The sequence below is a fragment of the Eleginops maclovinus genome, chromosome 11 (assembly GCF_036324505.1).
Source record: "Eleginops maclovinus isolate JMC-PN-2008 ecotype Puerto Natales chromosome 11, JC_Emac_rtc_rv5, whole genome shotgun sequence".
NCBI lineage: Eukaryota > Metazoa > Chordata > Actinopteri > Perciformes > Eleginopidae > Eleginops > Eleginops maclovinus.
The window spans coordinates 9,514,333-9,528,194 of NC_086359.1; the positions used below are offsets into that span (position 1 = coordinate 9,514,333).

The 13,862-nt window shown below is 43.0% G+C and overlaps 1 protein-coding gene across 1 annotated transcript in view; it reads right to left on the bottom strand.

Annotated features, from left to right (window-relative positions):
- Positions 1 to 1,494: 1,494 nt before the first annotated feature.
- The window catches only part of poln (polymerase (DNA directed) nu), a 46,156-nt gene continuing 33,788 nt past the window's right edge, over positions 1,495 to 13,862 (bottom strand). Inside the window, exons 19-24 of the mRNA XM_063895309.1 lie at positions 12,043 to 12,174; positions 5,138 to 5,248; positions 2,787 to 2,865; positions 2,277 to 2,344; positions 2,009 to 2,070; positions 1,495 to 1,587 (exon numbers count right to left, since the gene is read on the bottom strand). Of these exons, the coding sequence (XP_063751379.1) occupies positions 1,495 to 1,587; positions 2,009 to 2,070; positions 2,277 to 2,344; positions 2,787 to 2,865; positions 5,138 to 5,248; positions 12,043 to 12,174 (545 nt within the window). The remainder of the gene's footprint in view (positions 1,588 to 2,008; positions 2,071 to 2,276; positions 2,345 to 2,786; positions 2,866 to 5,137; positions 5,249 to 12,042; positions 12,175 to 13,862) is intronic.

The following is a 13,862-nucleotide window of genomic DNA, read 5'->3' on the forward strand; positions in this document are numbered from 1 at the left end:
AAGGGAGGGGGGGGGGTGCACTCTTAAACTACAGAACAATGAGAATAGAGGGCCAGATTTCCATAACACTGTCTGCTTCTCTGGCTCTGCGCTGCTCATACTGACCCGGTGAGAAAAAGCTTCCTTCACATCAGCGCCCGGAGAACACATTGCTGTCAGCTGCTTCCACACAGTGCGACTGAAGGGGAAAAGGTACTAGAAGACTGTGAACACATGAGAACTGTTGGCGGATCCTTTGAATTAACGAGGTGACAATTTAAATACGTAATAGGGTTGAGGCTTTGTTAAACGCGTCACAAGGTGCCTGATTGTGCATAGACACATTTTGTAGTCGTAAAGGGTCTTAATTGGACAGATAAAAGGGGCCGAAAGATTCTCTCTGAGGCTGCCAGAGACAAGGAAACTCGGCCAGTGTGCCTGGAAGCCGGTGACATGAGAGCATTTGTGGAATGTGTGTGTGTGTGTGTGTGTGACAGCTAGGAGTAGACAAAGGGGAGAATGGGCTGGAGCTAAGTGAGTGGATAAAAGATGAGCTGGAGGGAGAGAGGCGCTGGGTGCACATGGCTGAGCAAAATTAGATCCTCTGCTTTGAATCAGCTGAATGCTACTTAACAACAAAAAATGAAGATTATTATTAGAGAAAGAGACCCTGAAAATATTCCAATGGTTTTAAAATAATACAATATCTGTTAAATCCACATAACAAATGTTTTCACTCAGAATTCCTCTTTAATCATTAATTGCCAATAAAGGTTGACAGGATTATAGAAAGGAGTCTATTAATTAAACTCATTTGTAATTAAATTCAATTATGCTGCTTTAATTGTGCTATGAATCAGCTAATACGAGCATCAGCTCTAAAATGCTTTCAAATGTAAAATGCAAATGATTCTGAAGAGTTCATTGAGCATGACTGTTTGATAAAAAAAACCTGCATAAAGGAAACTGGAAGAGGAAAGTCACTGGGTTTAATCGAATGCGAACTTCCTGTCAGAAGGAAGCAATGTTTATTCAGCACAAAGAAAGCATTCAAATAATAAATACAAGATCGTTTCCACAGTAAAGAACACACTACACTATTAAAAATGACATTAACAGCCAATTTTATGAACTTATAAATATCAAGCACCCTCAAACGTAGGGCTTCACCTTGGCAACGAGGCAGAGGAAAGAAAGTGTCGGTCTCAATAAGAGAGTGTGAAAACCGAGGAGGAGGAGAAGAGACATTTTTATTTTTGCAGGATGGAGGAGAGCGATCCAGTCTCCTGCCGTTGCCCCCGGATACGGATAGAGTGAACGCAAGAACTGGGAGCAGGAAAGAGCTGCAGCTGCCTGGTTTCCATAGCGATGTGGATGCAGGACAAGCAAAAAACATTAGGAGAGAGAGAGCCTACGAGAGGGAGATGTGGAACAAGACACTCAGAAAAAGGCAGGCAAGTGTAACGAGAGGGGAAGGGAGCAGAGGGAGACATGGGAATCAGGGCGGTGGGTTCCTCAAAGAGAAGCAGAGGGAGACATAGCAGGGATGTTGAGCTCAGACATGGATCCCCAAGACTTTCCACTGGAGAGCGCCACCTTCAGGGGGACCTGGAAAACACACACACACACACACACACACACACACAAATAGGGAAAGGTGCCAGTGTGTCGATAAACACGTGTAGATGTCGTTCACAGTGACCTATATTGATTTTCACTCACATAATTATCCTTATGGAAGAGCAGCCACACATACAGAGGGTGATTTTTAAACAACTGAGTAACTATCTGTTTTATTGTAAAAGTACTCAGTAGGATTTTGGAGTCTTAAATAAAGAAATCCTGTGTGAGAATGTGATACATTGCACTAGATAAAGCTGTGTTTTCAATCACAATACTTAAAAAAAAGACCCATATCTATTTTCAGAACAGTGTTTATGTGTTATAATAATAAGAATGAAAATGAAAACAGTAGACACCGGTATAAAATATCAGTGAATGATTTTAATTTCATGTTCCATTGTCTCACCTTCAGATGGACTCCTAGATGGTCTATGTGCTGCAGGGACTCCATGGTGTTCCTCACCAGAGCTGCACACAAAGTAAACACATGAATAAATGACTTCAACAGTGTGCATAGCTGTTGAATTGTGGGTAATGTAGGCACAAAAGCATGCAAAACGTAAAAAAAATAAAGATGATTTCTCTGGTTCCGCTGCATCAATGGATATTTAATAAAGTGGTGGACTCCTCTCTAAACTGTTACATTGACATGTGTTTACTAGTTATTTATTCACCTGCAAACTGCTCCACCTGGGCTTCCTCCACTTCATACAGAAGCTCATCATGGAGCTGTGCTACCAGCCTACAAAAAAATACATCAACACAACAATTACTTCAACTATTTCTAATAATGAGGCAACTTCATCAACATGCCACCACGAGGGCTTCAACTAAGTCCTCTAATTTGCATCCTCCACCCTGAGACCCTTTAATTCTTGGCTCCAAGTGTGTTTACTCTGGCTCACTGTTTAGAGTGTTACAGCAGTCACTTGAGAAAACGCTACAAATTGAATTTGGATGGTGAACTAGTGGATGTTGTTTATGTGTTTTGGCATGAGAGACCCAGTCAGTTGTTCTTCATTAACATAGCAATGGCTCTGAGCGGATCCAGAAGTGACCACAGTGTGGATAGCCAGTGTTTACTTTGCTGCTGTAGTCAAGGAAACATGCTAGATATGACATGGTGGTGATGGCTCGTAATGCCAGCGTCTTCGGTCGGTGGCGGCTCGTTGAGGTGGTTGTACCTGGCGGAGAGCGAGCTGGAGGAGGAGACCAGGTTGAAGATTCGGATCATGGCAATCTTACAGAGATCAGCAGCAGAACCTGAAGAAAAACATATCAGGTAAACATCATAGTAAGTATTGCACAGGCCTGGACTCCAGGATACTCTGCAACTTCTATAGGTGCACCATCGAGAGTATCCTGACTGGCTGCATCACCGCCTGGTATGGCAGTTGCACCGCCCTCAACAGTAAGACTCTACAGAGGGTGGTGAAAACTGCTCAGCACATCACCAGGACGGAGCTGCCATCCATGGAGGACCTCTACACCCAGCGGTGTAGGAAGAAGGCCGGTAGGATATTAAAGGACCCCCATCACCCCAGCAACAATCTGATCTGTCTGCTGCCGTCTGGCAGACGGTACCGCGGCATCTGGACCAAGACCAGCAGACTCAGAGACGGTTTTATACCACAGGCTATAAGACTGCTGAACTCCTGAGCTCTGTGATGTCTACTCACATCTGTTTATAGTACATACATATATATATATATATATATATTATACACATCTGCCATACATATCTGTTTATAGTACACATATCTATATATTATACATATCTGCCATATACATCTGTTATACAGTGGGGCAAAAAAGTATTTAGTCAGCCACCAATTGTGCAAGTTCTCCCATTTAAAAAGATGAGAGAGGCCTGTAATTTTTATCATAGGTATACCTCAACTACGAGAGACAGAATGAGAAAAAAAAAATCCAGGAAATCACATTGTAGGATTTTTAATGAATTAATTTTCAAATGATTGTGGAAAATAAGTATTTGGTCAATAACAAAAGTTCATCTCAATACTTTGTTATATACCCTTTGTTGGCAATGACAGAGGTCAAACGTTTTCTGTAAGTCTTCACAAGGTTTTCACACACTGTTGCTGGTATTTTGGCCCATTCCTCCATGCAGATCTCCTCTAAAGCAGTGATGTTTTGGGGCTGTCGCTGGGAAACACGGACTTTCAACTCCCTCCAAAGATTTTCTATGGGGTTGAGATCTGGAGACTGGCTAGGCCACTCCAGGACCTTGAAATGCTTCTTACGAAGCCACTCCTTCGTTGCCCTGGCGGTGTGTTTGTGATCATTGTCATGCTGAAAGACCCAGCCACGCTTCATCTTCAGTGCCCTTGCTGATGGAAGGTTTTCACTCAAAATCTCACGATACATGGCCCCATTCATTCTTTCCTTTACACGGATCAGTCGTCCTGGTCCCTTTGCAGAAAAACAGCCCCAAAGCATGATGTTTCCACCCCCATGCTTCACAGTAGGTATGGTGTTCTTTGGATGCAACTCTGCATTCTTTCTCCTCCAAACACAACGAGTTGAGTTTTTACCAAAAGGTTCTATTTTGGTTTCATCTGACCATATGACATTCTCCCAATCCTCTTCTGGATCATCCAAATGCCCTCTAGCAAACTTCAGACGGTCCTGGACATGTACTGGCTTAAGCAGGGGGACACGTCTGGAACTGCAGGATTTAAGTCCCTGATGGCGTAGTGTGTTACTGATGGTAGCCTCTGTTACTTTGGTCCCAGCTCTCTGCAGGTCATTCACTAGGTCCCCCCGTGTGGTTCTGGGATTTTTGCTCACCGTTCTTGTGATCATTTTGACCCCACGGGGTGAGATCTTGTGTGGAGCCCCAGATCAAGGGAGATTAGCAGTGGTCTTGTATGTCTTCCATTTTCTAATAATTGCTCCCACAGTTGATTTCTTCACACCAAGCTGCTTACCTATTGCGGATTCAGTTTTCCGAGTGGAGGACAGAGGAGCCTCTTAAAGAAGAAGTTACAGGTCTGTGAGAGCCAGAAATCTTGCTTGTTTGTAGGTGACCAAATACTTATTTTACCGAGGAATTTAACAATTAATTCTTTAAAAATCCTACAATGTGATTTCCTGGATTGTTTCTCATATTCTGTCTCTCATAGTTGAAGTGTACCTATGATAAAAATTACAGGCCTCTCTCATCTTTTTAAATGGGAGAACTTGCACAATTGGTGGCTGACTAAATACTTTTTTGCCCCACTGTACGTAATATATGCATCTGTCCATACCTCCTCATTCAACAGTGTAAAGTGTTTAAATACTCTCAATGTATTCCACATATGTATATATTTCACATCCTCAAATCTTTATTGTTGTTACTGTAAATATTCTTCTCTCTTTTTGCACTATTTTATTTCTCTTATTGCACCATGTATGTTGAGTTGTTGGAGGAGCATGGGACATAAGATTTTCATTGCCAACATATACGTTGTATATGCTGTGCATATGACCAATAAAACCTTGAAACCTTGAAACCTGTCAACCATCCTACCTTGGACCACAAAGTTGACAGCCTGCCTCTCAGCCTGCATCCGGATGCCCCAATCCGGGGAATGGACGTTAGGGAGGGTCCGCCGTCGACCCATGATGGAGAGCACGTAGCCTAATCAAGCAAAAATATTAAAAGTCATTATTCTGAGCACTTGTAAAACAATATTAAGAAAATCCATCCTCAACTTCGACATTTTACCATCTTATGTTCGATAAAGTCAGTTAAAGCAGAATGGCAAGCAAAAGCAGACCTCAACGCAACGATACTGATGCCATTGCCGAGGCATTGCTGGAGAAGCAGCGAAGCTACTTCAGAGCCGCGTCTTGCTCGGATTCAACAGGTGGGGATCGACAACGACGAGAAGCTAACTGCTATTCAAACACAGCTAGCATCTCTTACTGCAAGCCTTGGCTCTATCAGGTCTGATGTGGACAACCTAAAAACTACCGTGGAAAGCAACTCAAGCGTACTTGATAGTCATGGCCATGCTTTTCAAGAGCTGGAGGCGAAGCTAGCTGATATGGAGGACAGAAACCGAAGGTGCAATATTCGTGTCATTGGTTTGAAAGAGGGGCTAGAAGGCTCTAATGCTATTCAATATCTTTCGCGCTCCTTGTCTGAGTGGTTCCCACAGCCTTTTTGATAATGGGTGATCTTTCATTTTTAATTTGGAATTGTGGTGGACTGAATGCCCCTCATAAACGAGCAAGCTCTCTGGGCTTACTAAAAAAGAGAAATGTTGACATTGCATTATTACAGGAGACGCATTTGCTACAGACTGACACCGGCCGTTTAGCCAATAGATTCTATCACACAATTGCATCTTCCTCAGCGAGCACAAAAACAAAAGGAGTAGCCATTGTTGTCAAATGAAATCTCCCACTTAAATTTCTGTCCTCTTGGTCGGATGATACAGTCAGGATTGTGATCTCCACCATAGAATTCAATACTAGGAAAATTGCTCTAGTGTCGGCTTATGCGCCTAATGTTTTTGATGCCAACTTCTATAATACGCTCACCAATCAAATGTTGGAGTTAACGGACTACTCTTTTATTGTTGGTGCGGATTTCAATGCTGTTTGGGACCCACAGATTGATCGGTCGAACGCAAAGGCCACAGGGGAGCAGGCTCAGTCCACAAATGCTCTGAAATCATGGGCCAACAGCTTGGGGCTTATAGATATTTGGCGTGTAGTTAACCCCACCTGTAAGGATTACTCCTTTTTCTCAGGTAGACACAAATCTTTTTCTAGAATAGATTTTCTTTTTGCATCCCCTCATTTATTTAACTCAATTGATAAAGCGGTGCTACTCCCAATGGCACTATCTGACCATAAAGGGGTCCTCTGCTCCACCACCCATAGGCTGACTGTCTCGACGTGCTGTGAGATGGCGTTACTCCATCTAAATGATTCTGCTTGCAATTCAATCATCCCTGCTAACATCCCCATTGTTAAACAGTTTAAATACTTAGGTATTGAGGTTTTCAGCAGTCAGCAGTATCTAAATTTATTTGGAATGGCAAACGGCCGAGACTTAAAAAGTCTACTCTGCAGAGGAGGAAAGAGGATGGTGGTCTTTCAGTTCCCAATTTCAAACTTTATTTTTGGTCCTTTGCGTTAAGGCCTCTCCTTACATGGTTCGACCCAGATACCTCTGTGTGCTGGCGTGCTTTAGAAAGTGCTATGACAGAACCATGGTCACTCCATGACGTTCTTTTTGCCAATATCTCTAATAAACAGTGCCAGCTGCGCTTTGGCCCCATTATCTCTCATCTTATCAAAACCTGGAGATTGGTTGAAACATATTGCCATATACCATGCAATTGCGGACACTTTCGCCACTATTCAACAATAAAGCACTCCTGATTGGTGGGAGGCCTATAACAGCGCCACATTGGGAACAGAGCGGGGTTCATTATCTGGCTATGACTGGCTTGTTACCTTTTTCCGATTTACAAAATTCATTCAGTCTACCACGTTCCTCATTTTTCTTTTACCTTCAATTAAGATCAGCACTCAAGGCATATGGTGTCCCCTGGCAGAGATCTTTGCCCATCCATCCTATCCGGAAATTATTTACAATGCAGCAAAAAACCAGGGGTATGGTATCCAAGCTTTATCAGTTTTTGGTGATACCTGGCCGCTTCAGCCTTCCTATTGAGAGGATCTGGGAACGCGATTGCCCAGACCTGGACATTGATCTCGACTGGCATGATGTATGGTCTAACATTCCAGAAATATCACGCAATCCAGACCATCAGCAGATTCACTACAATTTAATTCATAGGACATATCTCACGCCTGTGAAAATGCATCACATGAAAGTAATTACCAGTCCGTTATGCACTTTCTGTCCACTAAAAGCTCAAGGTACATATCTTCACATGTTCTGGGAATGCTCTCCTGTTTGTCAGTTATCTGCCTTGATTAATGATACTGTACCTGTAACTATCAGTGTCTTGATTCTAAATGATTTGTCAGTGCTTCAGCTCTCTAAAATTCAAAAGCGTGCTACATTTCCCGGACTTACAGCCGCTAAGAGAATGATTGCCATCCGTTGGAAACCACCTCATGACTTGTCTATTCGAACATGGACCCTTTCCTTTTTGGATGTCATATATATGGAGATCTCTACAGCTCGTATAAAAGGAGCATCAGAAAAGACTTTGGGCACTTGGCTCAACATTGCAGAGTCTTTGAAAATATGCTGTAGATGTGTGCTATAGCCTTCTTACTTCTATTTGCACATATGGTTGGTCCCTTATGTCTTATTATATGTCTGTTCCTCCGTCAATGTTATTTGTTTGTTTGTTTGTTTATGTGTGTGCTTGTGTATGTCTGTTTCTATATGTCTTATTAGTAAGCTGCAGACATCATTCTTACTGTTGTGTTTTATTATGTCTCCCTCCCCTTTCCTTCTTCCCTCCCTGTGTGTTTTTTGGTCCTGGGACACCTAAAGGGACAACTAAAGGATGACGATCAAATTAAAAAAGTGACTTCCAGTTACCTCTTTCCACCCCATTCTCCCTCCCTCGTTCCAGTGCCGTGAAACAAAGAGTTCTTCTGAAAATCGGGTTTTGAAATGTAACTAAAAAATAAAATACGATCCGATCTGAGGTGTCCCAAGACAGTGATCAGGTGGATTTATTTCATCCTGCTATTTTCTTGCCTAAGACCCGTAATCAAACATACAGATAGATGTGTAAAATCTCCTGTTTCTGAACCATCTCGATCTTTCCAGACACGTGAGTCTTCCATGACGACACGCCGAGCAGAACCAAAGCTGCAGAGAGCCATTTATGAAAAATCATTTGTTGATGCAGCATTATAGGTGGTAGCAGCTTTTACATGAGCAAACACCCACCCATACACGAGGGTCACACACACACACACACACACATTCACATGACTCACTTACAAAAGCAGGAGAGAAACAACCTCACATTCCCCGTACAGTCCCACAAACACACGTTAGAAGAATGCATACACATTATCAAATGAAGGTATGCTAAACACACACACACACACACGCTCCCGCACTTACACACATGGTGGACCAGTACATTCCACCAGCTGGACAATGGAGCGGGCTTTGCGGCTTAATCCCTCTAGTATCCCTTACTATGAGGAACGCCATGAAGCCTGAATGACTCTCTTCCCAGAACACACACACACACACACACACACACACACACACACACACAGAGGAAATGAGCGCAAACACAAAAGCCTCCACTCGAGTTGACCCATGACACGCGTGCGTATGACCTTTTTCCACCAGGAATGTGACCCCCGTCCTGGGGCCCGATGACAGGTGTACTTTGTGTCATGTTGATTCTGCGGACAGGTATGTGACTCCCAGAGGAATGTGGGTGCTTTTCAAACACAGTCATTGACACTGTGGTGTAAAGGCCCGGTGCTTTTCAAGTTCAAACCGTGTAGAGAGTGGAATTTTATTGTGTGCCGGGCAGCAGCTATAGACACTGGGATGGGGAGACAATTAAACTGCGATATTTAAAAAGGTTTGGTGGTGTATCTTGAAATATTTTCCCCAAATTTTTATGTAAAACTAATCAAATGAACCTTTTTTAAACCAATCAGGATTGGGAAACATCTAAATAGAAATGGGATGACAGTTTGGCTCCCAGCTTTTTATTTAAATATGTTTATTTTTTGTAAACTTTAATATTTAAAAGAGGCTGATGTGTACAGGTGGTAAACAATACATTACATATCATCACCTTTTAGGGCTGGAATGGTGCACTTATTGGTAAAAACATCCTTATTTACAGCATTTTATTTAGAGTATGAACTATTTTTATCTCCGTTTTGGTCTCCATCAACTCCTGGTTCCTAACTTCTATTATATAAAAGTAATTTGTAAGATTTGAAACCAAGACATTGAAGGCCTTTGAGTTTGATGATGTAATTCATAACAATACAGTGCAGGGGCTTTTCTAGAAAGATATAGTATGAGGTGATACTGTGGCGCTGATCTTGATCCATCAAGTAGAGAGAAAGTTCATGTATGTCTCAGGAGCCAGGAATGAAAATAAGGAACTATCACTCGCAAATACCCTTAATAAAAATGGTTTTGTCTGAGATGTCCACATGGATCAGTGCTGCTGCCATTTGTGCAGAGCATTCTCCATGACAGAGCATGAGAGGCTACAGCCAAACCAAGCCTGCCAGCACCGCCATGTGCCGTTGAAATATCTACATGCGTGAACCACTTGACAGGATGTGCGAGTGTGTGCACCTCAGATCTAGGCTTCCCTGTGTCTGCTGTGGCCTTCACAAGATGTTGTTATCTGTGTGATTCCCCGTTGTTTAGCCTCCTTGCCTTGTTTTTTTTTAATCCCAGGCAGTCTTCAGAAGTGAAGGTACTGCATTCATCCCGAGAGCTTTGATGAAATGTGCATGACGTTAGGAACCAGGGGACAGGTTAACCCAGAGAGGAGGCTTTATCTCATTGTAATATCAAGCTACAAGCTCAGATTCATAAAAGCGTGGCAAAGTCAGCTATGTCTATGAAGTTATTTATTGTAGTTTGTATAATAACAAATGTTCCTGTTTTAGTCCTTATCTTTGTCCCATTCCTTTCTTTATGACTTCTTCTGCGGTTACATCGTCTTATCTTCGCCCCCTGCTGTTCCACCCACACTCATCCTGACCTCCCCAGCTCTTGTTGCCCTTTCAGATACTTTTCCAACCAAGGTGACAGTAGCTGAGGCTGCACTGCACTGCTCGACTCGTCTCTGCCAGCATCGAGCAACATGAAGAAAATAACTGCTGTATCAGATCTGTAGTCTCAGAGAAGTGCAGAGCCCAGGCGAGTGTTAATCCCTGCTCCCTGAGTCCCTGCCAGGGGATACGGTATTCTGCCTCCCAGCCAACACAGGTTAAAGAGGACTACTTTATCGATCCGCTACTGCACCTTTCTGCTGTGGCATTAGGGGGGGGAGTCTAAAGGAAGATAAATATGAAGACAGTGATTGGACAAGGGAGAGTAATAGGGAGACAGACAGGAGCATGGAAAGAAAGAGAGACAGACTGAAGGACAGCGAGACAAAGAGTGTGGGACAAGCCAGGCAGATAAATCCTGTAGCCGTCTCCAAATGGGAGGATCACCATGGTGATGAGCTGAATTAAAGCAGACTGTGTTGCGCAACATGGCTTCCATGGTGATCAGAGCGCAGAGTTTTGGGGAAAATAAGTCCATTAAAGAGCTCCGATTTTCGAGCAGACACAGGAGAAGGAGTAGGGTGCTTCACCGGTGATAGGTTGCCGTGGATGATACAGCACCTTTCTGTTTTTGGGGTTGAAGGTGTTGCCTCTTACCGGGACCTAAATCTGGCAGCAAAACAATGCTATTTTGCAACACACTTAGTGATGTCAATCGATTAAAAATGTAATGAGCTAGACTCAACTAAATCTGTGATCAACATACAAGATTAAGTATTATGGGGTCGTGATTAACTTGCCCTTCCACTAACATGTAATTAATAGTAACATCTGCACTTGAACTACAGGAGGAAGTTGGGGTGAAACTTGGTAATGCAATGTACTTTTTTTTGTTCAATTGTTAGGGTTTCAAGATTACTGGAGATTGTAACGGGTTCAGGTTGAAAGCCTTACTTATTATACAAGATAAGAGGAATAAAGACATAGTTTAGTATGCAGAAACAGACTGAGAAGGTAGAGTCTGCACACTCCTTAGTGCTGACACGAATGGCTCTTTCTGCTCATTTGTTTGGGGGTGTACACTGTGATCACCAGTTAGCTTTTAAAGTGCTTTCATTAGGGAGGGAAGGATAGATACAGTTAAAATGGGATTAGAAACCAAGAAAAGTCTTACATAGGCCTGAGTCTGACCTCCTCTCATATCCTCCTGTCGACATTGGGCTCATGTACCGAGTGCAGCGAGGGTTAAAGTGCAGACTTTACACTATTTTCTGTGAGCGTGTCGAAGTCTCAGGTGTGCTGCGTTTGCAGATCAGTCTGAATATAAATACACTGTCCCGTCACCCCAGCCCCCCCCCCCCCACATCCACCTCAAGTATTGACCCACGGCAGTTTGTCTCTTTCCTGCCAATTCAAGCACATCTTCTTCTTCTTCCTTCTCCTTGGCAAGACTAATCCATGGAGAGCGTGGGGTATGTGTGTACCCATAACAAAAAAAAATGCAACTACATTTCAAAAGTGCAGGCCCTTAAAGTGACACACACATTTCTTTTATATAATTCTGGTGACATAACATTTGCTTTACATTAACCCCTATTTTCCCTTAACTTAACTCTGACTTTGATACAGTATCTCTCTTACAGTACAGGAGCATTAACACCTTTTTAAGAGTTAATTCTTCTTATGGGAGGCACAGTGGGAATGTGATTGTACACACACCTCGTTTGTGGCACAGCTGGATGGTCCTCTGGATGAAGGCCTGCACTTCTCTGTAGCTCTGCAGGAAACTGTCCTGGAAGCGGCTGGCCTGCTCAGCGCTCACCCCGAGGATCCCTGACAGTCGCTCACGACCTGCGGAGAGCAACATATCACCAACTTATATTTAACTATGCACAGTAACATCAGTTAAAAATGGAGACATTAATACCATACAGATCACAGGAACAGTATGATTCAGTTTCTTTTTTAGCCTCGATGATTCATTGTTCACTTCATATTTTTATACACTCCTCACATTTATTGTCACTAGTGTTACTACAGCTTGCTAAAAAAGTTGGCAATATCTGCTGTATGCTAAAGGCTGAAGGACTAGCGTTCATTTTGGGATTTTATTGACAAAACTTTTGGACATTAACCCTTCGTGACACAGCAATGTCTTGTTCTTTATTGTTAACACTGGTTTAACACTTCAAAATGAGATATTAGATGTGACTAAGTGAGCCTAAGAGGGGCTGGTAGTTACCTGAATCAAGCAAGCTGTTCCCCCTATTTCCACTTTTGTGCTGTGCTAAGCTAGCTGGTGGCTCATGGTAGCTTTTTATTTTCTGTACAGACATGAGTGGCATTTATCGTCACATCCAACTCTCGAAAGTAAGGCGGTCAAGTATAATTTCCCCAAATGTCGAACTTTTCCTTTAATATCAAAGCTCTGTGATGACCTTACTGCTGGAGACCTTGAGCTAACAAAAATAACAAAAGCTCTATTTAAATGGAGCAAACTCCAGCTTCATCATGGCTGATTGGAAGAGTCTAGAACGAGATCAGAGGAGCGACTGGATCAAGGGGGTGAAAGACAGAGAGAAAAAGTAGATCCAAAAGAAGGGTATTAGAGGACAAGATAAAAAGAGGGTGAGGGAAAGGATCAGGGGAAGACTGCAAATGTGTGTGTGTGTGTGTGTGTGTGTGTGTGTGTGTGTGTGTGTGTGTGTGGATGTGTGAAGGTTAGCAGAGGGAATCGTTATGATTACGGCTATGTCAAACAAAATGTTACTCGTGTAGCAACCGAACATCCTTCAGAATTGATGATGGGTTGACCTTTATTTCTCATTTCTAGATGTTGACTTTGGGAATGTCGCCAGATTCATTGGCAGCAGCTTCACCCTTGGAAAGTCAGGCTCACCAAATGTATTCGCGACGGTCAGATCTGTCGCTTTACCTGTCCCTGGAACAAGTCATGACAATCAAGGCCCCTCAGCAATGTGGCTGGTTACGTCTGTTCTTATTCGTGTTGAGCTGGAAGTCACTGAGTTTAAAATGCAAATACTTCATGCAACCGGGACAATGAGGATGATTAGTAGATGCCGGTGAGCACTCCATATGCCATTTGTTCTTGCTGAACGAGGTCAGTTCAGCGAGGGACCTTTAACCTTCATTACTGAAGCTCCCTGCACTCCTCCGACCGTACCCCCATTCATCTCAGCTGTCAGTTAGCCCTCTTTCCTTTCTACTTCTACTACCACTGCAACCCTCGCATCAGTTCTTCACATTTCCTGCACTCGGTCTTCTAAATTAAACATTTCCTTCTTCAAAAAGGCCGCTGGTATTTGTTAAACAGTATCAACAGAATGTGGAAAAGCAACAGCCTGGGCGCCATGTCAAAGAAGTTTCTAGTAACAGAGATTTCTACTGAAATGATGATGAGCTAACTGACTAGCCCAGACCCGTCCTGTTTTGTAAAGTCCCTTGAACTTCAAGAGTGGATTGATTGTCACTGTAGCGCACGTGAGGCAAACATGAAATGCCGGAAATGTGAGTTGCAC